We start from the raw sequence: 26663 nt of genomic DNA, 5'->3' as shown, positions 1-26663 counted from the left end.
CTAGCCTTCACAACCTCCTCAGGCAAGGAGTTCCACAGGATGACTGCGCGCTGAGTGAAGAAGAACTTCCTTTTATTTATTTTAAACCTGCTGCCCATTAATTTCATTTGGTGGCCCCTAGTTCTTATATTATGGGAACATATAAATAACTTTTCCTTATCCACTTTCTCCACACCACTCATGATTTTATATATCTCTATCATATCCCCTCATAGTCTCCTCTTTTCCAAGCTGAAAAGTTCTAGCCTCTTTAATCTCTCCTCATATGGGACCCGTTCCAAACCCCTAATTATTTTAGTTGCCCTTTTCTGAACCTTTTCTAATGCCAGTATATCTTTTTGAGATGAGGGGACCACATCTGTACGCAGTATTCAGGATGTGGGCATACCATAGATTTATATAAGGGCAATAAGATATTCTCCATCTTATTCTTTATCCCTTTTTTAATGATTCCTAACATCCTGTTTGCTTTTTTGACTGCCGCTGCACACTGCATGGACATCTTCAGAGAACTATCCACGATGACTCCAAGATCTTTCTCCTGATTAGTTGTAGCTAAATTAGCCCCCATCATATTGTATGTATAGTTGCGGTTATTTTTTTCCAATGGGCATTACTTTATGTTTATCCACATTAAATTTCATTTGCCATTTTGTTGCCCAATCACTTAGTTTTGTGAGACCTTTCTGAAGTTCTTCACAGTCTGCTTTGGTCTTAACTTTCTTGAGCAGTTTAGTATCGTCTGCAAACTCTGCCACCTCACTGTTTACCCCTTTCTCCAGATCATTTATGAATAAGTTGAATAGGATTGGTTGTAGGACTGACCCTTGGGGAACACCACTTGTTACCCCTCTCCATTCTGAAAATGTACCATTTATTCCTACCCTTTGTTCCCGGTCTTTTAACCAGTTCTCAATCCATGAAAGGATCTTCCCTCTTATCCCATGACAACTTAATTTACATAAGAGCCTTTGGTGAGGGACCCTGTCAAAGGCTTTCTGGAAATATAAGTATACTATGTCCACTGGATCCCCCTTGTCCACATGTTTGTTGACCCCCTCAAAGAACTCTAATAGATTAGTAAGACATGATCTCCCTTTACAGAAACCATGTTGACTTTTGCGCAACAATTTGTTGTTCTGTGTGTCTGACAATTTTATTCTTTACTATTGTTTCAACTAATTTGCCCGGTACTGACGTTAGACTTACCAGTCTGTAATTGCCAGGATCACCTCTAGAGCTCTTCTTAAATATTGGCGTTACATTAGCTATCTTCCAGTCATTGGGCACAGTAGCTGATTTAAAGGAGAGGTTACAAACTGTAGTTAATAGTTCTGCAATTTCACATTTGAGTTCTTTCAGAAATCTTGGGTGAATACCATTTGGTCGCGGTGACTTGTTACTGTTAAGTTTCTCAATTAATTCCAAAACCTCCTCTAGTTGCACTTCAGTCTGTGACAATTCCTCAGATTTGTCACCTACAAAAGACGGCTCAGGTTTGGGAATCACCCTAACATCTGAAGACTGAAGCAAAGAATTCATTTAGTTTCTCTTCCATGACTTTATCGTCTTTGAGTGCTCCTTTTGTGTATCGATCATCCGGGGCCCCACTAGTTGTTTAGCAGGCTTCCTGCTTGTGATGTAACTTAAAAAACATTTTGTTATTACCTTTTGAGTTTTTGGCTAGCTGTTCTTCAAACTCCTTTTTGGCCTTTCTTATTACATTTTTACATTTAATTTGGCAGTGTTTATGCTCCTTTCTATTTACCTCACTAGGATTTGACATCCACCTTTTAAAAGATGCCTTTTTATCTCTCACTGCTTCTTTTACATGGTTGTTAAGCCACAGTGGCTCTTTTTTAGTTTTTTTTTTATTTGGGGTATACATTTAAGTTGAGCCTCTATTTTGGTGTCTGTCTTTCAGCTTGCAGGGATTTCACTCTACCTTTTAATTTCTATTTAACTAACCTCCTCATTTTTGCATAGTTCCCCTTTCTGAAACTAAATGCCCCAGTGTTGGGCTGTTGAGGTGTTCTTCCCACCACAGGAATGTTAAATGTTATTACATTATGGTCACTATTCCCAAGTGGTCCTGTTATAGTTACTTCTTGGACCAGATCCTACACTCCACTCAGGAATAGATCGAGAGTTGCCTCTCCCCTTGTGGGTTCCTGTACCGACTGTTCCAAGAAGCAGTCATTTAAAGTATTGAGAAATTTTGTCTCTGCATTTCATTCTGAGGTGACATGTACCCAATCAATATGGGGATAATTGAAATCCCCCACTATTATTGAGTTTTTTATTTTGATGCCTCTCTAATCTCCCTTAGCATTTAATTGTCACGATCACTGTCCTGGTCAGGTGTTCCTAATAGATCCCTACTGTTATATTCTTATTAGAGCATGGAATTACTATCCATAGAAATTCTATGGAACATGTGGATTCATTTAAGATTTTTATTTCATTTGATTCTACATTTTCTTTCACATATAGTGCCACTCCCCCACCCGCATGATCTGTTCTGTCCTTCCGATATGTTTTGTACCCCAGAATGATTGTGTCCCATTAATTGTCCTCACTCCACCAGGTTTCTGTGATGCCTATTATATCAATATCCTCCTTTAACACGAGGCACTCTAGTTCACCCATCTTATTATTTAGACTTCTAGCATTTGTGTACAAGCACTTTAAAAACTTGTCACTGTTTATTTGTCTGCCCTTTTCTGATGTCAGATTCTTTATGTGAATGTTTCTTGTCTGATCCCGCCCATACTTTATCCTCTTCCATCCTGTCCTCCTGACTAAAACCTAGAGAATCTCTATCAATAGACTCTCCTCTAAGAGAAGTCTCTGTCCGATCCACGTGCGCGTCTGCAGCAATTGGCTTTCCCCCATCGCTTAGTTTAAAAACTGCTCTGCAATCTTTTTAATGTGACGTGCCAGCAGTCTGGATCCACTTTGGTTTAGGTGGAGCCCATCCTTCCTGTATAGGCTCCCCTATCCCAAACGTTTCCCCAGTTCCTAATAAATCTAAACCCCTCCTCTCTACACCATCGTCTCATCCACGCATTGAGACTCTGAAGCTCTGCCTGCCTACCTGACCCTGCGCGTGGAACTGGAAGCATTTCTGAGAATGCCACCATAGAGGTCTTGGATTTCAGTCTCTTTCCTAGCAGCCTAAATTTGGCCTCCAGGACGTCTCTCCTACCCTTCCCTACGTCACTGGTACCTACATGTACCACGACCACCGGCTCCTCCCCAGCACTTCGCATAAGTCTGTCTAGATGCCTTGAGAGATCCGCAACCTTCGCACCAGGCAGGCAAGTCACCATACGGTTCTCCCGGTCATCACAAACCCAGCTATCATTTAGTTATTCTAATGATCGAATCTCCCATTACTAACACCTGCCTTTTCCTAATGACTGGAGTTCCCTCCCACAGAGAGAGGTAACCTCAGTGTGAGAGGATATCCCAACATCATCTGGAAGGAGGGTCCCAACTATGGGAAAGTTTCCCTCTGTTCCTGTTGACTGCTCTCCTCTGGGCCTTTCATCCTCCTTAACAGCACAGGGACTATCTGACTGGAGGTGGGACAAATCTACAGTGTCCCAGAAAGCCTCATCAACATACCTCTCTGCCTCCCTTAGCTCCTCCAGTTTCACCATCCTGGCCTCCAAAGCCAATACACGGTCTCTGAGGGCCAGGAGCTCCTTCCACCGAATGTACACATATGCCACCTGCCCACAGGGCAGGTAATCATACATGCTACACTGAATGCAATAAACAGGATAGCCCCTACTCTGCTGCTGGCTTCTGCCTGCATTTTCTCCTACAGCTACCTAGGTTAAAGATCGGGTTTTTGTTTAAATCAATAAGTTTTGATTATAGTTTAGTTTTTAAAGGTTTTAAAGAATGGCAAGTGTACCTTGCCCCCTTCCCAACTCTCTCTCGAAACTCCTGTCCCTGTTTGCAAAGCTCTCTGTTTGCTTGCTCACTGCTTTATAAAGCCCTGACCTTCTTGATAGCCCCGCCCCCATAGGGCTCAGCCAATGAACAGAGGCTTCTAGATTTCAAACCTTGTTTAGAAGCATATATAGTGTAGCTGGGTCGTGTTCAGGGAACAGGGGTGGTATGTCATGCTGGAACACGTGAACAACAAAGCATCTGAAGTGAAAAGTAATATTTCCCCCCCAAAAAAACTTCCTGGTTGTGTCTGCTATTGCAGGTATGTGTATTTAAAATATCTTTTTCCTTTCACTCACTAACCTCCCACCTGAATGGCTGAACTTGCATTGCTCTATGCTCAATTTGATGGGATACATCTGTTTGTCTGTAAGGTGATAACTTTTCAGTGCCGCATCGGATCAATTGCAAAATTTCAAAGAATGTTCTAGGCATTGGTGGGGAGAATATCAATTTTGGTGAAAATCACAAAAACAAAAGGGTGAAATGGCATCTGGTTAGCAGACCTAGCAACTTTAACCAGATCCGTTATGGTCTATTGCTGTGGTTCTCAACCTTTCCAGACTACTGTACCTCTTTCAGGAGTCTGATTTGTCTTGCATATCCCAACTTTCACCTCACTTAAAAACTACAACTTCAACCTCCATTAACGTTCTTGTACACATCTGTAAATGACATAAAATGCATGTCTAATACATTACGTATCCACACATCACGTTACCATATAATACAGTATATAGAGCAGTATAAACAAGTCATTGTATGAAATTTTAGTTTGTACAGACTTCACTAGTGCTTTCTATGTAACCTGTTGTAAAACTAGGCAGATATCTAGATCAGTGTATGTACCCCCTGGAAGATCTCTGCATACCCCCAGGAGTACACCTACCCCTGATTGAGAACCATGGATCAAAGAACTGGTTGATGGCAGCCATTAACTCCTTCCATTGTAACAATACTCCCCTGTCTCAGTTCTGCCCAGCCTCTCAATGCAGTTTAAGATGTTGACATCCTGAATGATTTGTCTCCTACTCCATGGGGGAACAGGGGGCAGGGGCAGTGGATTCTTCCTAAAAGTGGTGGGGCTATGAAGCTCTGCCCCCTCCGTGGCCCCTGGCCAAGCTGGAGCTGAATTGGGAAGACTGGGCCCCTCCATCTGCCCTGGGTGAGGGGACCCGAGATCAGTCCCTGGCGTGTGTTTTTCCGCCTCTCCACCCCCCCTCCCCCACCTGGACCCTCCATCTGCCTTTGCAGGGGACACAGGTTTGGGGCTGCTTTCGAGCCTGCCGACCCTGGACAGGTGGAGGGGTGGGTCCCCACAGCTTCCTGGGCTCCCAAGGCCAGGCTACAGCTTTCAACCTGGCCGGGGGGCAGAAGAGCAGCAGGGGTCCAGACCCGTTTTGAAAAGTGGAAGACTTTAAAAAGTTGGAGGGCCTTGGCCCGCCCTGTTCCGATGCCCCTGAAGGGGGGCACAGCACCTCACATGGGGTGTGGAATTGGGAGGTATAGATGGTGGGAGGGAACACAGAGCCCCTGGCATGAAGGAGAGAGTTGGAGGTTTGGGGTGTCCCTGAAATAGAGGGGGATAGGAGGGTTGCACAAAAGAAGCTCATGGAGGGAAGAGCTGAGCCAACACAAGCTTTAAATTGTGCAACTCCCTAATGATGTAGGAAAACCATGAGTGTGTGTAACTATACAGGTTTCAGAGTAGCAGCCGTGTTAGTCTGTATTCGCAAAAAGAAAAGAAGGACTTGTGGCACCTTAGAGACTAACCAATTTATTTGAGCATAAGCTTTCGCGAGCTACAGCTCACTTCATCGGATGCATTCAGTGGAACTCGCGAAAGCTTATGCTCAAATAAATTGGTTAGTCTCTAAGGTGCCACAAGTCCTCCTTTTCCTATAACTATACAATATGTTATAGTGTTAGTTTAACATTGTGACTTCATTGCAGAATCAAATCATCAAGTAGGGAAAGATTTAAGGGTTGTGAAGGAAATAACCATTTGCTTGAACACATTGTTAATTGGCAAATGTAGCAAGTGGAGTTGTAGAGATTGTGTTCTAGTTTATTGCATTTACTTTAGGCAATATCATTTTGAAACATTAACAGCGCTTATAGGCAGATAAGGAAATCACATATTTGTGTACTTCCTGAAACCAAAAATGACATTGGTATCATGCATTTCTGTTACGTAGGCTTATATGCCTCGTGGGCAGATGGATATTTCTGGACCGGACAAGTGTGATGCAGCTGCTCTTCTAAACCTTTTCAACTTGTGTGATCACTTCAGTGGAATTGACCAGAAGAAAGTCAGAGAGGTAAAATCAACCAGACCATCTCCAAGAACTATTTTTAATTAATATATATTCTGTAAGATACTGTAAATTGTGTGCTAGGATGGCTATGACCGTAATGTGGCAGTGCTGTTTTTCTTCATTCTCCTGTTTAGGTGATTAAGTGCCGCAATGAGTTAATGCATTCTTCAGAAATGAAAGTTTCTTCTTTATGGTTGGAAGAGTTTGGAAAGAAGATTCAGAATTTATTAAAGGAACTCCAGAATGTTCCAGAAGTTATGACAGCTAGTACACGGATAGAAAAGGTAAAAGAAATAATTCTGATCTGTAGTTTTTTATTATGAATTGTAGGTATAATCCAGTACATTAGAAATTTGCAAGGACTTCTAAAAGTCTGTGGAATTTCACTGGAGGTTTATATTTTTCTACTCTGTTTATTTAAATGTCCAGTTTCATTGTATGTGACCAAAAAAGTCAGATACCTTACGTCAATGGGACTATTCATCGTAGGAAGCACTACGCTCTAGTGTTTGGAGGTTCTGGGTCAATGGTAACTCACCACTGTAAATCAAATATTTGTGAGGCTGAGTGGGAACCAGCCAATTCTCAGAAAAAGCCCTTTTCTACCAGATGTTTTGACCCTGATCCTACAGTTCATCCAAGCTCTGTTTGGCACAAGACCTGGTTGGTGTGGCAGAGGTGACTATGCCACCTTTGAGCTTCCCCAGTCCCTGGGCTGCTCAGCCATTTGTTCCTCCGATGCAACCATCCATGCTCCTTTCTCCAGTTTACCCTCCCTCTATGAGGTAGTTACACTAACCTGCGTGTCTCTTCATATTCATATACAGTTCAGAGACTTACCTCTCCCTCCCCTCTATACTGAAGAGACAGCATCTTCCTAACTTGCCCTCTGAATGCAATCCTCTATCTACTACTGTAAGCAACAGACCTGAGTCTGCCCCATCCGTCTATCTTGTACCTAGTCTAGAAGTAGTTATTTATCTAATCCTCTTCCTGATGTTGGGTCAGGACCACACTATTCACATGCAGCGCAGATATCCCTCTTGACTCTGTCTTCTACGTAAATACCATCTCCGCATCCCAGAGTATCTCATTCTTCTGCACATGCTCTTGTCTTACCTGTTTATATCTAGAGAGCCTAGGGGAGTTGGCATGTCTATCCAACTTATTACTTGTTCCAATATTAAATACTACAGCTGCTTTTCAGGTGTTTAAGAGGTTATATAGACCTGTATTTACTTTTATATCTGTCTGTTGCACAATGTGGTGGGATGAGGGGATAAAACGAAAGGCTGTCTGTGCCACGCCGCCTATTTGCCAACAGATTTAAGCAGCAGTTGGGAAGGTGGTTTTAAGGGAATATTCATTTGAGGAATTGGTCTGCAGAAAAGAACTGAAATTGATCATGCTGCCTGATCAGAGGAAATGTAGGGTTTTCTGGGCTTAAGTCACTGTTAATATTGCTTGTTTTCTGTTACTAATGGACTGAATAGAGTGGTTTTATTAAAATAGGCTTTTGAGCCTGTGACCGACTGACAAATTTTCTGCAATATCCTGAATGAACTTTATAGAATTAAGCTACACCTTACTGAATTAGGCTTACTATCTTTGGGGTCCACTGTACTAAAAATTCAATTGTGTACGTGCTGTTGTGGAATTATATGCACCTGCTCTGGCAGAAGGGGAATGCTAATGAAACTCCTCCCTTATCAGACCTTTGATGCTACCCCTTGGATAGGTTGGAATATACTAGTTCAAACTGGATTCTCCAGGGACCACCAGGCAAAGAGGATTTTTTTGATAAATAGCCTGGTTTTAAACTGGCTCAGGTTCTTCTTCCTGATCCAGCAAATGGACAAGATCCCTGTCCATGGAGGGCCCCACTTCTTAGGGTAAGGCTGGAAAGACTGGGCCTACTGAGGCCACATAAGACTGTGTGCTAGTTCTGAGCTGAGGCTGTGATGAACTTGTATCCAACACTTTGGTAAAGTGTTGAAGGACTTCTCCTGGAGCCCATGGTGCAGTTGGGGTGATCTCTGGTGAGCTTATTAGCATGCATGTAGCTCTTTTATTGTATTTAATATATTTTCTCGGTAGTACTTTTACCTTAAGAATAAAGAAGGCTTGCATAAAAAGAGCTGTGAGGTAGCATACAACCGTTGACAATCGCTCTTATCAGTCTCTGAAGAGAAAGCAAACAATTGTGCTTGGACAGCCTGTCTCTGCTGGGAATAACACAGTGAAGACAGGAAACTGTGCAGCCTAGAAATATTCCATTCTGACCAGAGTGAGAAGTCTGTCTCCGCCCAAGAAAGGCAAAGGCTGGAACTGTAAGCCTGAAATGTGGGTGCTGTTGCTGGACCACACAGGGAACTACAGGTGCAGTTACCCTCAGCTGTGACAAAGCCCATTAAACAAGCTCTTGCAGAGGCTCTAGAGAGAACAAATAACTTTTCTTTCATTCTTCCCTGTAAGGGCTATGTGTAAATTCCAAAAAACTGTCACACAGCAAGCTGATAACTTCTGACACTTGGTACGCGGTATCCGTAAATGTCCAAGAGATACAGCCCCTGTCTGTCCTGTCTTTGGGCTGAGGCTACAGACTGAGAATTGGTTCTGAGCTGTTTAATTACACAATACAGTGTAGTTATCATAGATGCTTCCTTTATACACATTATCACCAATCTCTACCACAAGACTGATTTTCGTGTTTCAAACAAACAAAAAATGGGGGGGGGGGGGAGGAAGGGAATGAGTGGGGTTAAAGGGCACTGTATAATGACCATCACACCAAGGGAGTTCAGCCTCTTGTATTGTGAACAACACCATGATGGACAGATTATTTCAGGGATCTCTTCCTTTCCCATTCTCCATCACATGGACCACCTCCCCGTCTTTTTTCCATTCCAAAACCAATTAAGATGGTTTTATTTAACAAAAAAAGACCCTAAGGCAACCACAGCAATTTCTTACATGAAAAGTAACAGCAGGTGTATGGAAGTACGTATTTATGTTTCTGTCTTTGGAATGATAAATGCTTTGTACTTTTCAGAAAGAGTTATTCACATTCTCTCCTTTTTGGGATGGATTCATTTAAATCAAAGCAATTTATATAATTGATTTTAGTTTTGTTTTGCATTGCATTTATACTTTAGTTATTTTCTTAAAGAAAGGTTGAGCCTTACTGGTTGGGAAGCATTAAAACATATTGATTTGCAACTAAATACAGCCTTTGTACTAAATGTGGTACATCTTTTTTGCTAATCAAGAACATATCCTATATATATACACATTTATTTAAGCTAAAGAGCTTAATATACATTTATTCAGATTCTTAACACTTACATTTTTTAATTAGAAAATGGTGAATGGTGCATTTCTTATTTACTAGATTGATTTTTTTTTTTTTTTTACTTCTGTTGAGCTCTATTTAGATATAAATTCAATTAAAAATGCACAAAAACAGCATTGGGGGGGTTGTTAAATAAAACCATCTTAATTGTGCTGGATACATGAGAAAAATTTAACAAAATATGTTTGCATTTAAAATTAATTTATTTATTAAACAAAGGAAGTATTATCTGTAGTTAGTGAATTGAACTGATTGTTTTTGATCACCATGTCCTTCAAGATTTTAGAACTAGTAGATCCTATCCTCTCACATCTAGCTTTTATTCATAGATTAAAAAAAGGAAAACAAGTTTTTATGCTTTTTCAACTCCCATTGTTTTCCTTACTTTGAATGAACTAATCATTGAACTGAACTAGCTGAATAAAATAAAATGAGAAGATATTCTCTCTGCACCTGCAGAAGATGCTACTGTTGTCAAAAGCTGGTTTAACACTTCAACAAAATCAGATTACAAGTGTTTAGCCAGGAACTACCACCAATTCAGTGGTTTGGCTTTCTTTAAAACGTGGCAGCAATCATGTACTGCTTAATATTTTTTTTATTTAATGTAATTAATTTTAATATAGTAAATTTAGACCCTAACACATTTCATAATTTCACATTTAATTTTAGAGGTTTATTTTTTAAAAATAAATCTGTATTTAATGTAAATTTTAAAAAATCTGATTTAAATAATCTATTTTTCTAAAATCATAGATTTTTATCCAGCCTGTTTGTTTTGCTCTTCCTTTTGTCCCCTCCACCTCACCCGTGCTGTTTCTCTCAATGGAATATGAGAGCCAGTACCATGTGATCAGCCAGCTCTGTACAGACAGCTGTTTAAGAGCACCTAAGTTTGATCGCTTATGCATGTTGGAACAAATTAGCTGAAATCCTGAAATAACCATTTTATATGTACCCCCATATATTCTAAATTATGGAGTTAGTGTTCCATATGTCAGTTTCATGTGCTTAGAGCACTAGACCTTTGTGCTGGGCACCAGGTTAATCAAGACATGACACCACAAGTGCTTGCTTTGTGGTGTTGAAGGTAAAAGTTAGCATAAAAATTCACTTTGTACAGTGATAGAAATGAGGAGCTAAAAGTATTCAGGAGCAACACTGATAAAGATTATAGAAAAGTATTTACAGATTCATTTAATCTGAATTTATTGCATAGTTTAAGTAGTTTGTTACACTACTGAAACCACAAAATGTAGGGCTGCTCTATTACAGTAACATTAACTGGAGCTCTCTCTATGATACCAGAAAGAGTGCCTTTTTAAATTTAATCACTTATTTCATTTTCCTCTTGTACACCAAACAGCTTCTGTCATCGGATTGGACTGTTTATATACCAGGGGAAGAAGATCAACCAGATGGATTGGAAGGAGAAACAGAAGTTTGCATGAGTGGGAGCCAAATAAGTGAAATAGAGATGGAATTAATAAAGGAAAGACTTAAAGAGATCTATCTTCTGGTAGAAGAGCAGGAGATGCTGTCTGAAGAGGTACTTTTAAAATTAAAAAAACATAAATGAAGGCTTAATGTATTAGTCAGATATTTAAAGGAAAGCAGTTAATGGCTCATTCTGGGTAGTGAACAGGATTCCTCTTTTGAGTTCAAACCAATATTTACTGGAAAAGGCCTAGCCAAGTGAAGGCAGGCTTACAGTTTACCATATAGTAAACTTGAAATCCCTCCAGGAGCATAAGAGATATTCCAAAAATCTCCAGCTTTAGTACTACATCTAGGCAGTTTGACGCTGGGATATCGAATGGAATGTGACTGTCCTGAGAGCACCTTTCCAGGGACTCCTAAACTTCAGCATTGAAGACTGGCTAGTTGAGATACAGAAGATGCTTGAAAATGTGAATACTGTATCATAGAATCATAGAATATCAGGGTTGGAAGGGACCCCAGAAGGTCATCTAGTCCAACCCCCTGCTCGAAGCAGGACCAATTCCCAGTTAAATCATCCCAGCCAGGGCTTTGTCAAGCCTGACCTTAAAAACCTCTAAGGAAGGAGATTCTACCACCTCCCTAGGTAACGCATTCCAGTGTTTCACCACCCTCTTAGTGAAAAAGTTTTTCCTAATATCCAATCTAAACCTCCCCCACTGCAACTTGAGACCATTACTCCTCGTTCTGTCATCTGCTACCATTGAGAACAGTCTAGAGCCATCCTCTTTGGAACCCCCTTTCAGGTAGTTGAAAGCAGCTATCAAATCCCCCCTCATTCTTCTCTTCTGCAGGCTAAACAATCCCAGCTCCCTCAGCCTCTCCTCATAACTCATGTGTTCCAGACCCCTAATCATTTTTGTTGCCCTTCGCTGGACTCTCTCCAATTTATCCACATCCTTCTTGAAGTGTGGGGTCCAAAACTGGACACAGTACTCCAGATGAGGCCTCACCAATGTCGAATAGAGGGGAACGATCACGTCCCTCGATCTGCTCGCTATGCCCCTACTTATACATCCCAAAATGCCATTGGCCTTCTTGGCAACAAGGGCACACTGCTGACTCATATCCAGCTTCTCGTCCACTGTCACCCCTAGATCCTTTTCCGCAGAACTGCTGCCTAGCCATTCGGTCCCTAGTCTGTAGCGGTGCATTGGATTCTTCCGTCCTAAGTGCAGGACCCTGCACTTATCCTTATTGAACCTCATCAGATTTCTTTTGGCCCAATCCTCCAATTTGTCTAGGTCCTTCTGTATCCTATCCCTCCCCTCCAGCGTATCTACCACTCCTCCCAGTTTAGTATCATCCGCAAATTTGCTGAGAGTGCAATCCACACCATCCTCCAGATCATTTATGAAGATATTGAACAAAAGCGGCCCCAGGACCGACCCGTGGGGCACTCCACTTGATACCGGCTGCCAACTAGACATGGAGCCATTGATCACTACCCGTTGAGCCCGACAATCTAGCCAGCTTTCTACCCACCTTATAGTGCATTCATCCAGCCCATACTTCCTTAACTTGCTGACAAGAATACTGTGGGAGACCGTGTCAAAAGCTTTGCTAAAGTCAAGAAACAATACATCCACTGCTTTCCCTTCATCCACAGAACCAGTAATCTCATCATAAAAGGCGATTAGATTAGTCAGGCATGACCTTCCCTTGGTGAATCCATGCTGGCTGTTCCTGATCACTTTCCTCTCATGCAAGTGTTTCAGGATTGATTCTTTGAGGACCTGCTCCATGATTTTTCCAGGGACTGAGGTGAGGCTGACTGGCCTGTAGTTCCCAGGATCCTCCTTCTTCCCTTTTTTAAAGATTGGCACTACATTAGCCTTTTTCCAGTCATCCGGGACTTCCCCGGTTTGCCACGAGTTTTCAAAGATAATGGCCAATGGCTCTGCAATCACAGCCGCCAATTCCTTCAGCACTCTCAGATGCAACTCGTCCGGCCCCATGGACTTGTGCACGTCCAGCTTTTCTAAATAGTCCCTAACCACCTCTATCTCCACAGAGGGCTGGCCATCTCTTCCCCATTTTGTGATGCCCAGCGCAGCAGTCTGGGAGCTGACCTTGTTAGTGAAAACAGAGGCAAAAAAAGCATTGAGTACATTAGCTTTTTCCACATCCTCTGTCACTAGGTTGCCTCCCTCATTCAGTAAGGGGCCCACACTTTCCTTGGCTTTCTTCTTGTTGCCAACATACCTGAAGAAACCCTTCTTGTTACTCTTGACATCTCTGGCTAGCTGCAGCTCCAGGTGTGATTTGGCCCTCCTGATATCATTCCTACATGCCCGAGCAATATTTTTATACTCTTCCCTGGTCATATGTCCAAGCTTCCACTTCTTGTAAGCTTCTTTTTTATGTTTAAGATCCGCTAGGATTTCACCATTAAGCCAAGCTGGTCGCCTGCCATATTTACTATTCTTTCGACTCATCGGGATGGTTTGTCCCTGTAACCTCAACAGGGATTCCTTGAAATACAGCCAGCTCTCCTGGACTCCTTTCCCCTTCAAGTTAGTCCCCCAGGGGATCCTGGCCATCCGTTCCCTGAGGGAGTCGAAGTCTGCTTTCCTGAAGTCCAGGGTCCGTATCCTGCTGCTTACCTTTCTTCCCTGCGTCAGGATCCTGAACTCAACCAACTCATAGTCACTGCCTCCCAGATTCCCATCCACTTTTGCTTCCCCCACTAATTCTTCCCGGTTTGTGAGCAGCAAGTCAAGAAAAGCGCCCCCCCTAGTTGGCTCCTCTAGCACTTGCGCCAGGAAATTGTCCCCTACGCTTTCCAAAAACTTCCTGGATTGTCTATGCACCGCTGTATTGCTCTCCCAGCAGATATCAGGAAAATTAAAGTCATCCATGAGAATCAGGGCATGCGATCTAGTAGCTTCCGTGAGCTGCCGGAAGAAAGCCTCATCTACCTCATCCCCCTGGTCCGGTGGTCTATAGCAGACTCCCACCACTACATCACTCTTGTTGCACACACTTCTAAACTTAATCCAGAGACACTCAGGTTTTTCTGCAGTTTCGTACCGGAGCTCTGATCAGTCATACTGCTCCCTTACGTACAGTGCTACTCCCCCACCTTTTCTGCCCTGCCTGTCCTTCCTGTATACAACATACATTTAATTTCCCTGGTTTAACATGGCAATAATCTGTGCACAAGATCTCTGATATGCATGTGTCTATATAGTCTGCTTTTCAAGATGGTCTCGTCCTCTTTTGATATAGTTATGTAACTCCCTTCAGCATTAATAGTAGTTACATGTTTGTATCTAGAATAGAACAGTTCCCTTAAGCAAGCAAGATATCTTTGCTGAATTTTCTCCTGTACATGTTCTATATTTTCTTTAAATTTTTGTCCTAAAATTAATGGTGTTACATTTGAGTTATCAGAATTTCTAAAGGTGCATTTTAAAAAAAATAACTTTTGAAGATTTTTAGCACAAACTTCTAATTGTCTTAAAACCTGCCTCTGCATATATAGCTGAAGGAAGCACTATTGGGAATTTTAATTAACAAAAAGTTTTCTTTAAAACAACATTTTTACAAAACCTAAAATTGATTTTTTTTATTCTGATGAAAATTAGTTTTTTAAAATAGAAACATCTCCCTCCCATGTTTGCAAACAGGAGCATTGTATTCACTAACTGAAACAAAATGAAACTGACTAGTCAATTTTCCTTTTTGTACATGTGTAAAAATCAGAGAGCAAACACCACAAAAGGAGAAAAGTAAACTAGGTTCAAATTATTTTGCTTTCAATACTTTAACCTTTTGTTAGTAGCAGACGTATGGGAAGACTTTTTTTATTTAAAAAAAAAAAATCTTACCTTGACAGTATTTCTGTGAATTTTTAAATCTCTCCTCTATTTAAGTTACAAGAAAACTTTAAAAATGTAACCTTGATCTCAACGTAAGGCTTTGCACGAGCATGCTGAAAGCTGTGACAAATTCTGTAGATCCTCTCCAGGGATTGGCAGAAAGAGGGTTAACACTGACTGTAGTCAAAACTACAGGAGCTTGCTGTTATCCTAGTGATTGTCAGAGTGACCAGACTGGGCCAGTTGTTATGTATTAATTTCCCAGGATACTAATAAGAGGGAGGTACTTCCAGGTGCTGTTGAGTGCCACAGCACTTGGAGAAGAACCTTCCTCCGAGGCAAAAAGAAGAGAAACATGCTATCTAAAAAGCTCTTTCTTGTTTTAAAACAGACTGCAGCCATGACTGCACAAAGCCTTTTTGAGCTCCAAGTAAGCCTTGACTGGGGGAAAGAATGTTTACTTTTTACAAGGCTCTGAACCCAGGCTGAAAGGAAGATTTTTTTCTCTGTTTAAATTCTGTGGGAAGGTATTGAAATAAACTAGTAAAATAATTCCCAAGGCTTGGACAAACCTGGTTGAATCCATGTGATGGTCTGTGGACCTTGTGATACTGTCTCAAATTTCATCTGGCTTGTCACAATAGAAATTAAAAGCTTTAAACAGGTTTGATTAAACAGGGATAGAACCAGACTTGTTGGGTGTCTTTTTTTAAAAATCTTTTCTAAGCACCTCTACATCTTTCTTGCATCTTCAAGTTACCGGGAAAGAACCTAAAGTGAAACCTTGAGCAAAAAGCTTTCTTAAAGTAAGTGAAACTTTGGCCCTGAAACCTGGATACTGTCCAATGTGTATGTAATTTCTAGCATCTTTTTTTTCAGTGTCTTCTGTGAAGAGTATGTTGTCTGGATCTCCTTTTTCTGTTGTAAGAAATAGCCCACCTTTTCAACAGTGTCAGTTGTTATTTACACAGCAATTTCTCCCCCTCATTCTGGGAAATGGTGATCAATCTGTACATGGCTCATTCTCTTCCTCCACTGTAAATTAGGAAGTAAAACAAATGCTTAACAAACTTGGCATTTCTTTATCCTCTGTCTTCCATTCTCATTGACATCTTTATTGAACAAACTCAATTTTACCTTTTGCAAGTGTTTTTGAAGAACTTTGCTAATGAAAATTTTCTCTGCAGTTGAGTATTCCTCTTGGAAAAATGCCCTCAGTTTGGCTTTCCTTTCTGTTTCAGTCAAAAAACAAAATTGTTTAGTAAAGTATGTAGCATGCATAATTCTCATATAAATTGAATGCTTCTCATCCCCAGAAGCATGCATGATATGCTTAGCATCCATAAGAAAACATTTTAAAAAGAGGGAAAGACTTTTGCCCTTTGCTGATCATTTCCACGTCCCATATTTCATATTTGTTCCCCACTTCTGCTGTGCTCCCAAAACTGAGTTGAGAATATCCCTTCAATACAACTTTTAAAATGGTGCCATATTTTAAAATTAATCTTTTTGGTCTAGGTGTTTTCCAACTCTCATTTTTCTGTCCACTTTGAGAGAGAGCCTTTCATGGTCACCTTCTTCCCCTCCTTGCCCGGTCACCAAATGTTTGATTGCACAGGTTGAAATTTTGACACTATTGGTGGTCCACAGACATAGTCTGAGAACCTTTGTCCTGGTCTACATTTTCCTCCCATCATCAAATGCTTCTAACTTTTTTAAATTTAGCTTTTTCTCTATGCCAGATGTAAAAATCCTCATCTTAACCCGATGAGAATTTTTTTAAAGAACCCCACCTTTTCAAATAAATTCTAAACAATAGTTAAATTTAAAAAAAAATCCTTCAACATTATGTCAGATATTTTAAACTTGCATGCCATGCAAAGATGTGGTCACCACAGTGGCTTCGTAATTTGGCTTCCTTGCATGTGTGTAGTATATGCTGCCTGCTGGTCTCTGGCAGAGTTGGGAATTGCTTTTCTCAGGCCCTTCTTGCTGCATGCTTGAGTTTCCCCAGAGCTGCAGTTGCTTGTACCATCTGAAAAGATCTCTTCTGGGATGAGCTGCCTCCCGTAGTCTCCATCTGTGAGCCGGGAAGACTTGATTACCAAAGACTGCAAGTGAATTTTCCTCTCACATCATCACACGATGAAGGGGGGGAACCTGCCAGAAATTGGGAATATTTTTTCAATTGAAATTGCAAATAGGCCAATATCTTACAAATAAAATTTAACTTAACTCATTTCACCCTCGCTTTTAAAAAATAGAGAGTTTAGATAGCCTTACGTCTTTGCACTGAATTCTTGCTTGTGGGGAGAGGAGAAATGAACTGGGAATATACATTCAAATACATCTAGCATATGCTAGAACACACACAGATGAGTCCAGATGAATTAAGGTTACTGTAACAACCGTAAGCTATAATTTTCTTGCTGTTTGTTAACATCGCTCCACTTTAACAGAATATTAATCTACGGGTATAGTTTCAAGTCTGAGACAATAAAATCAGAGAAGTGGAAGGGACCTTGAGAGGTCATCTAGTCCAGTCCCCCACACTCAAGGCAGGAGTATTATCTAAATGTAAAATGTACGGTGCATGTGCCATAACAGGTTTGGTAAGATGCATATTGGATTTGTTTTGCTGTGAAGCTGTTCGGACTTCATCGACAGAGGCAGCTTTACAGTCCAATCTTCCATCAGTGATCACCTGCCTTTGTCAAATTTTTATCTGCTTACATGATAAAAATCCTTCATCCACAGGGATGGTCTGAACAAGTCCTTTACGTGGACCAGTATCTTAAAGATGATGTGTCATACCTGAGTTTAAATTCTTCTCTGCTGAGGATTGTTAGGCAACCTGCCTTCAGCTTCACATGTTTCCCATATTCTCTGTCCTCGTTTTGCTGAAGCTACACTCCCACTCACCAGCTTTTGCTCTAAAAAGAGCTTAAAATAAATTAGCTCTTAAAATACATACAGAGACAAGATGGGTGAGGTAATATCTTCTGTTGGTGAGAGACACAAGCTTTCCAGCTTACACGGAGTTCTTCAGGTCAGCTCTGTATAAGCTCAAACACGTGTCTCTCTCTCACCAACAGAAGTTTGTCCAATAAAAGATATTACCTCACCCACCTTGTCTTTCTAATGTCCTTGGACTGACACAGCTACAACACTGCATACTTAAAATAAATGAGTCTAATAGCAGGACTATATATTTCTGGCCAGAAAATGCAGAAATCCTAAACAAGCCAACAAAAAAGCCTTTTTATAATTGGAGAATGTGGAAATCATATGCATATTGAGAAAGTGTGATTGTGAAGAAGGTTATATTGTAATGATTTGGCTCTGTCGATGCGTTTTTGTTTTTTTGCTGCTGCTGTAGAACTTAAATAGGATACAGATGACAAAGGACTTTTTAAAGGACAGCGGTGATCTCCAAATAAGTTTTCAGGCAGATATGCAGAAGCTAGAAGGCCTTGAAAAAGAGGTGTACGACCAAAGAAGATCTATGAAAGAGACTGGGAAAGAATATCCCCATCAGGAGGAAGATGAAGGCAAGTTTACTCATCCAGGAAATGTGCTTTTCCTCTCTCTTAAGCTGTCTTGAATGTAGGGTGACCAGATGTCCCGATTTTATAGGGACAGTCCTGATTTTTGGGTCTTTTTCTTATATAGGCTCCTATTACCCCCCCAGCCCCTGTCCCGATTTTTCACACTTGCTGTCTGGTCACCCTACTTGGATGTTACAAGGAAAAATTTGTAAAGGAGTTTGAGGAAAAGAGTACTTTCATGTAGAATAATTCTGTTTATTAGGATGTGCTTCTTTGACACACACGCTTTAGTGGGGCATCTCCCAGGGAACTAATTAGGCTATGATAATGAATGGCAGTGACTACTGCACAGTGTTAGTGAAACTTTTGTTTAATTGGGACACATTTTGTCAGGGCCATCAATTGTTGTATTTCAGCAGGTGTGGAATTGTTCAGATTCAGTCGTCTTTACAGAAATTATCAAATACAGGTTAAAAGAAGGAATAAAGAGATAATCTGGGTGAGGATTTGTTCCACAGGTTAGGAACCACCAGGTTAAAAACCATAAAAAATACTAAAGTAAGAAACAAGTGCAACACTTGATTAGAGGAGGATTCACTGATGCGTTTTGTTTTGTTTTTTTGTTTGTTTAAATATAGGTTGTTCATTAAAGAAAATGAAGTGTATTCCCAAAGAACAACTTTTGTGAAAGTGCCAGTGACTGCATTTTGAAGAGAAGTTCCTGTAAGTGATTGACTTGTCAACTGTCCTTCACTGAATGAGGATATGCCCAACCTCTTCAGTGGCTTGGAAAACCAACTTAAAGGGTGAATTGTCATGAGATGCCTTTCTAAAATTTCAAAACTTCCTGTTGTGGTTTGATGATTTTGTTTCTTGGAAGAATGTCATGTACTCCCCCCCCCCCCCGGCGTCCTTTTTCAATTTCAAGAACGTGGAGAAGCATAGCTAGAGCCAGGAAATAAACTGTAGGTTTGAAGGAATTGATCTTGCAAGGGTATGGAAGGCTGAGAGAAGGCAGTACTGAGCCACTGCGGCTTTGTTCTTGTTGATCCATTAAGGCAATTAAGCTGAATGGAATGGATGTTGGGCAGCAAAAATACAGTCCTTAGCATATGCCATGAGGCTTTGAGCAGCTGGCTGTAAGCGATATGGTTTCATTTCTTTCTGTGGCTGGGCCTCAAAACACCCTCTTTTCTCAGTTTACCATTGGCTCCTCAAGTCACTTTTGTGTAAAGCAGCAATACTTAAGGGTGGCAGCAAAATAGTCTTAAAATAATTAAAATGACCACTGTACAACAGATTTATACCGTTCCCTGACCATGTCCCATCTTTTCTGACAGAATGATTGTTTTTTCCCATTCATGAGCGCTCATTGCAGCATGGCCATAGAGGTTTGCTTACATGATTCAAAACTGCATACATCTCTCAGTACCACATGCAGATCGCTGCACAGTTCTTGAGAAAATGCTCATCACCAGTGCTTTAGCTATCCATGTTTCTTTCAGTGGTGCTTTGCAGGGCTAAGTCCTATGTAGTCACTTAACCCTGAGAACATTGGATTCCGGATTTCTGCTAAATTTGCAGCTGTCAGAACCTTGTAGTATCAATTTTAATGGAGCAAAGTCCTGGCTTTTTGTGCTTTTTAAAATATTTTTAAAGCGTTTTTTGCAAGTGCAATAAAACGTTCAAAAAATAAACCTTTAGTACTGGCAAAGCATAATTTTGTTAATATTTGTTGAGATTATCAATCCCAATTTTTCCCCACTTAGAGCACATGGTCAACTAAAATCAGACATTTATAATAAAATATTTAAAATCAATGTCCTTTCAGATTCCTTAAACTGATGTAATTTTTAAAAAATGGGCACTTAAACCTTTTATGTTTTGCTTTTTTCAATTTTATTTCTTTTCTCTTTAAAATAATGAAAATCAGCAAGGTCATGCAGTCCATTCAATTTTGTGCAGTCCATATTACAACACTTCAGTTTCTTAGTGCTACGTTGTTGTTTTTCTTTTCAGACACTGTTTTTACTTAAATGTTCCCTGCAACTATTTTGTTAGATTTTATTTTTTAAGGGAAACATTTCTATTAGTCTTAAGTTTTATAAAACCTCATTTTTATAAATTGTGAATGTTAAGGTACATTTTGCTTTCCAGTACCCTCTAAAGGGTTGGCAGCAACATAAATGTATTTAATCTCTTCATATCTACCATTTCTTTTTAATAAAGACTTTGCAATCAATAAAAGGAACAAAATTCATATATTATGAATGTGTAATGTTAATATTTGTGTCTCCTCTCCTCAGATTCATTGTTTTTGTTATTTTTATGTATATATTTGTCCCTTTTTCATGGCCTAAAATATTTCTTTCTTACTTACTTACTGGGGCAATTGCGTTCTGATGTTACTGGAATTTACCAGCCTGCCTGTTGTTAGAATAGTGGAACAGGTGTATGGGAAGCGAAATGAGCAGATGATACACTTTGGGGATTTTTTTTGCATTTACTCTGAAGGAGGTAGCCTAGCCTCACCTCCCTGGAGGTTCCCAGCAGCCAGTGATATTCCTTATTACTATAGTTTACACTACAATAGCTAATATTTTGAAAATCTGACACTGTGTTGAATATTGGCTACAGCAATTACTAGGGGTGTTCACTTTAGAGAGAGGCTCTGATCCTGCCCCCAATAAAGTCAATGGAAGTTTAGCTATGGAGATAAATAGGAGCTCCCAATTGCAGTTCTGAGTTTGAGTTTGAGAACAATTGGCACATTTTATTTTTTTATTGTAGCAGAGAAGAGGGATTACAGAAATTTGATTTGAGATAGGACTTGAGATAGTTGTCTGAGCAGTTTTAAGGGTTTTGAGGCTCAATGATGAAGTTCTCCGTTAGCTAGGTTTTTGATTGACGATATTCCGGGCTTACTTGCTTTCCTGTGTGATGTAGTAATTGTCTGTCAGTTCAGCAGTGGCCTAAATACTGTAATAGATTATACAAGTGTAGTAATGGACTCCTTTGTACTGTCAGTTATTCTCACAAACGATTTTGACTCCAGCATTATAAGTGAATACTAACAGGGAGGGGCTTACCACATAAATAGAAATATACTGGCACTAAGGCCTTTCAGTAGGCAGTAACCTCTTAATGAAATACAGCACTTAAATTGCTTTTTTTATGAAGCATACAACATTTACAAAATACATTTTGCCAGAGCACTAACCAAGAAATGTATTCGTTTCCAGTAACATGACATTCAGTGGAGTGAAAAAACATCCTTGTGATGAATTGTATTTTAACAAGAAGAAATCCTGATGCATCAAAATCCATTGGTGAGAATTCAAAAAGGTTCTGATTCTTTTCAGATCCAGTTTATTGCTTAAATTACCAAAAAGCCAAGGAGAGGATATTGCCCATCCCTAAACCGAGGGTCTAATGCAAAGGCATCAAATACCCACCTTTCTTTGTGGAATTATGGGGCCCATGTGGGTGTTCTGAGTTTATAGAGTCTAAGATTTCATTTAACCACAACAAGAAGATTCATATCTCTTCCTAGTTGTGATGAAAACCATCCATATGAAAATAGAGTAACCTGCTGCAGTATATTTTGTAAGTCTACAGAGAGCCTGAAATAATGACTGACATGACCTTCCCACCCCACATTTAACTCATTGGGTGTTAACACCAAATTGATTACATTTAGATATCAGCATTCACATTTTCATGTCTGATGATCTTAGTGGATGGGCAAGAGGTGGGAACTGATGCTGCAGGGAAGGAAGTGAAGGGGGAAGAAGGGAGAGACAGACGTAGGAGGTGAAGAGGGAAAAACTGAGAAAGATGAAGAATGAAAAGTAATAAAGGACATAAACAGCACTGCTCCGGTGGGTGGGTGTATTTTCCTGCTGAGTGATGTGGATGTGACTATAAGATACTAAACAAATAACTAAGCTAAACTTGTATTTATTTAGTACATAAGGGCCATATTCTACCCTTGGTTTTGTACAAACCCCACTCACTGGATGAATTGAGTATGTTTTCATACATGTATGAACCATAATTGGACCATAATTAAAAATAAAACATGGCCCTCTGTGATTTGAGTTTGACACCCCCGTGCACTTTGACTGTGCTTATGCAGTGTTCTGGAATATTACCATGAAAATCAGCAGATTTGTAAGTGATGTGTTGAGCGTGGTGATCGTAGGTAACAGGATAGCTATGGCAAGGCTGGTTGCCGTAGAATTCATCATTGTGCCACGAATCTTGAGATTCCTAACCAGTAGGATGGTTCTCTTTATCCTTTGGTCTTGTATCTGATGATGTATGTCCATGTGTTAGGAGAGTCCTGATGTTCAGAAAGCTGTCATTAGCCAGCATTTGATCATAAATGCACCCTAGCTGCGTCATCCCCACTATTCCTCCATCTGTCCCAGAAGAGTTTTCCTAATGACTCATCTCAAATTGGTTTTAACAGATTCTTTTTCCTTAAGCTGCTTTTCCAAGCCAGATTCAGAGCCCTGTTTATCAGAGTCTAGTTAAGGCATAAGGTGGAGAGCATGCGCTGGAGAGAATCACTCCCTGGGCTGTTGTAAAAATTGATTGATCTCACCAGAGGCTGTCTATAAAAGATAAGGGGGAATGTCTGCAGGAACATTATGTGGGTCTCTTGATTCTGGTAATGAATGAGCCTACAGCAGCAGCCACTGTCTCTGCTCTTTTTATCATAACAGAGCATTGTTGCACAGAACTTCCACACCATATATCCCGTCATCTGTCATGTGAGAAGCACAACACAGAAATCTGTGTAGCCGAGGTAATTTAACAAAGGGATGCTTTGAAACCCTGTGTAGTATCATTGCCCTGTGAAGCCCCACTCATGGGCCTTTCCCCAAATCTTCAGCTGATGGATGCAAATCTGCCACTGCCACATTAGCTATATTCACTTAGAATGAAATCATCAGTGTAAGTGCCATGGAGAAATCCGACCACAGAAGTGGTGTACAGCACTGGAGCAGGTGCCCAGGGGGAGCCTGAAGGTAGTGGGTTGGCGAATGCCAGTGAGTCTTCACTTACGCAGATCCAGCGACCATAAACTTGTGCATAGGGGTTATTGCAGACTATGGTGGGTTCTTGCTGCAGGAGGAGGGATGTTGCTGAAGAAGTGAGAGCTAACTCTTGGGGTGAGTGAGCTTGTCTGTTTTGGTTTTTCTTCTGGTTTGCTTAAAGTTTACAGTGTGGTCTTTTGGGAATTGTGTGGTTGTGGGGGCCAGAGGCCTACTAGCAGCTAGCTGAGTGTGCATGAGCGAGGCTGTCACCTCCTGGCCTCTGAGCCTTGCTCACTCTTTCTCTGTGTGTTAATGAGGGGGGCAGGGCTGACTAGGAGAAAGGGGCTTTAAAGCCAGCAGCTAAATAACCAAGGAGCAGCAAACAGGGAAGTTTCAGAGGGATCTTATAGGAGGGACAGACAATAAAATCATGGTTTGGAAAGGCTACATCAGCAGTGCCCACACTGCTCCTGGCTCCTCTACCTGCACCTGTGTCCAGCCAGAGAACCCAATCATGGAAGTCTCTACCCAGGCTTTGGTGTGGATTTGCAGACACTGTGGCCTGTATTTCCCCATCATAGAAAGCCAGGCTGGGGAGACCACCCAGGGTGAGAGGAGCACACTGATAGGCACCACAGGAGGTGTGCTGCATCAGGGACCTGTATCCGATACATTACAGAAGTATTGTCAAGGGTCGTCCAGCCCTATGACTATTACCCCATACTGTTCATCCGTGTAGGCACTAATAATACTGCGAGGTAGGACACTGAGCAGATCAGAAGTGACTATAGGACGCTGGGAGTGAGGGTGAAGGAGTTAGGGAGCACGTGGTGGTCTCATCAATCCTTCTGGTCAAGGGTAGGAACCCAGGCAGAAGCAGACACATCCTGGAGTGAATGCCTGGCTGTGAGGATGGTGTCGCCAGGAGGGCTTTGGCTTCCTTGACCACGGGATGCTGTTCTGAGGAGGACTGCTGAGCAGAGATGGGGCCCACCTGTCAAGGAAAGCTTTGAATGCAGACTGGTCACCTAGTGAGGAGGGCTTTAAACTAGGTTTGACTTTGGCAGGAGACAAAAGCCCACAGGTAAGTCCAGAACATGGAGACCAGGGTGAAGGGCTGGAATTTCGGGGGAACATGGGCACTCATAGCGGGGAACAAAGGAGAGACAAGAGGGGACATAGATGTTCATTAGATTTCTCCTCTTAAATGTCTGTATTACTAATACAAGAAGTATGGGGAATAAACAGAAGACTAGAAATACTAGTGAATAATCACAATTATGACATAACTGGCATCTGAGACTTTGTGGGATAATTCACATGATGGGAATATTGGTATAAAAGAGTACAACTTATTTAGGAAGGACAGGCATGGAAAAAGGGGAGGAGGTGTTTTCTTGTATATCAAAGATGTATACACCTGTATTGAGGTCAAGATAGAAGTGGAAGGCAGACATTGAAAATCTCTGGGTAAAGATATTTGGTAAAAAACAAGGGTAATGTCATGGTAGGATCTACTATAGATCACCTAAGCAGGAAGAAGAGGTGAATGAGGCTTTTTTAAATAACAATCATCCAAAGCACAGGACTTGATGGTGATGGGGGATTTTAACTACCCAGACACCTGTTGGGAAAATAACACAGCAGGACACAGATTATCCAACGAGTTCTTGGAATGCACTGAGGACAAGTTTTTATTACAGAAGATAGAGAAAGCAAATAGTGGAGCGGCTATTCTGGATTTGATTTTGACAAATCGGGAGGAACTGGTTGAGAATTTGAAGGTGTAAGGCAGATTGGGTGACTGATCATGGAATGATAAAGTTCATGATTTTAAGAAATGGCAGGAGGGAAAACAGCAGAATAAAGACAATGGACTTCAGGAAGGGAGACTTTGCCAAATCAGAGAATTGGTAGGTAAGATCCTGTGGAAGGCAGGTGAGTTGTCAGTTTTTTAGAGACATTAAGGGGACAAGAGCAAACTATCCCTATGTGCAGGCAAGACAGGATGTATGGTAAGCGTGTTTAACCAGGAGATCTTCAGTGACCTGAAACTCTCAAAAGTTCTACAAAAAGTGGACACTAGATCAAATTACGAAGGATGAATATATATAAAAAACCAAAAAAACCCAAGAGCACATAGGGACAAAATTAGAGGCGCCATGGCACAAAACAAAATTAAACTAGGGATATAAAGTATAACAATAAAACATTTTACAAATACATGAGAAGCATGAGGAAGGCCAAGAGTGAGCCCATTACTTAATGAGGATGGAAAGACGATGACCAAAAACACAGCAATGGCTGAAGTGTTAAATGCCTTTTTTGTTTGTTTTCACCAAAAAGGTTAGCAGTGGTTGGATGGCTAACATAGTGAACATCAGTGAAATGGGGTAGGATCTGAGCCTAAAGAACAAGTTAAGAATTATTTAGACAAGTTAGATGTCTTCAAGTCAGCAGGGCCTGACAAAATACATCCTAGAATACTTAAGGAACTGGATAAAGAGATCTCTGAGGCATTAGCGATTATCTTTGAGAATTTGTGGAGGATGGGAGAGAACCCAGAGGACTAGAAAAGAGCAAATATAGCATTTATCTATAAAAGGGGGAATAAGGACAATCCAGGGAATTATAGACCAGTCAGCTTGACTTTGGTACCAGAAAGATAATGGAGCAAATCATCAATTTTTAAGCACCTGGAAGATAATGAGGTGATAAGCAACTATCAATATGGATTTGTCAAGAAAAAATCAAGTATACCAAACCAACCTAATATCCTTCTTTGATAAGGTAATGACGTGGATGGGGGGAAGCAGTAAATGTGATATATCTCAAGTTTAGTAATGTTTTTGATGCTGTCTCATGTGACCTTTTCATAAGCAAACTAGGGAAATGTAGCCTCAATGAAACTACTGTAAAGTGGGTGCCTATGGTTCACAGTCAAGCTGGAAGGGCATATTGAGTGGGGTCCCACAGGGATCTGTCCTGGGTCCAGTTCTATTCAATATCTTCATAAATGATTTAGATAATGGCATAGAGAGTATGCTGATAAAGTTTGCAGAGTATACCAAGCTGGGAGGGGTTGAGGACAGGACTAAAATTCAAAATTATCT

General features: G+C 40.9%; 2 protein-coding genes across 5 annotated transcripts in view; one reads left to right on the top strand and one right to left on the bottom strand.

Moving 5' to 3' along the window:
* C1HXorf38 (chromosome 1 CXorf38 homolog) overlaps positions 1-20780 on the top strand; it is a 29687-nt gene extending 8907 nt beyond the window's left edge. For all 4 annotated transcript variants that reach the window (XM_073358505.2, XM_073358531.2, XM_073358522.2 and 1 more), the window contains 5 exons: positions 6162-6284; positions 6416-6565; positions 11000-11182; positions 18337-18508; positions 19144-20780. In XM_073358505.2, coding sequence (XP_073214606.2) covers positions 6162-6284; positions 6416-6565; positions 11000-11182; positions 18337-18508; positions 19144-19193 — 678 coding nt within the window. In that variant the 3' untranslated portion in view covers positions 19194-20780. The remainder of the gene's footprint in view (positions 1-6161; positions 6285-6415; positions 6566-10999; positions 11183-18336; positions 18509-19143) is intronic.
* USP9X (ubiquitin specific peptidase 9 X-linked) overlaps positions 1-26663 on the bottom strand; it is a 654895-nt gene that overhangs the window by 371411 nt on the left and 256821 nt on the right. The gene's annotated exons all lie outside the window — the stretch shown is intronic.

The sequence above is a fragment of the Lepidochelys kempii genome, chromosome 1 (assembly GCF_965140285.1).
Source record: "Lepidochelys kempii isolate rLepKem1 chromosome 1, rLepKem1.hap1, whole genome shotgun sequence".
In the NCBI taxonomy this organism is placed as follows: Eukaryota; Metazoa; Chordata; order Testudines; family Cheloniidae; genus Lepidochelys; species Lepidochelys kempii.
The sequence above is the reverse complement of the archived record's forward strand: the minus strand, read 5'-3'. Positions and strand labels throughout refer to the sequence as shown.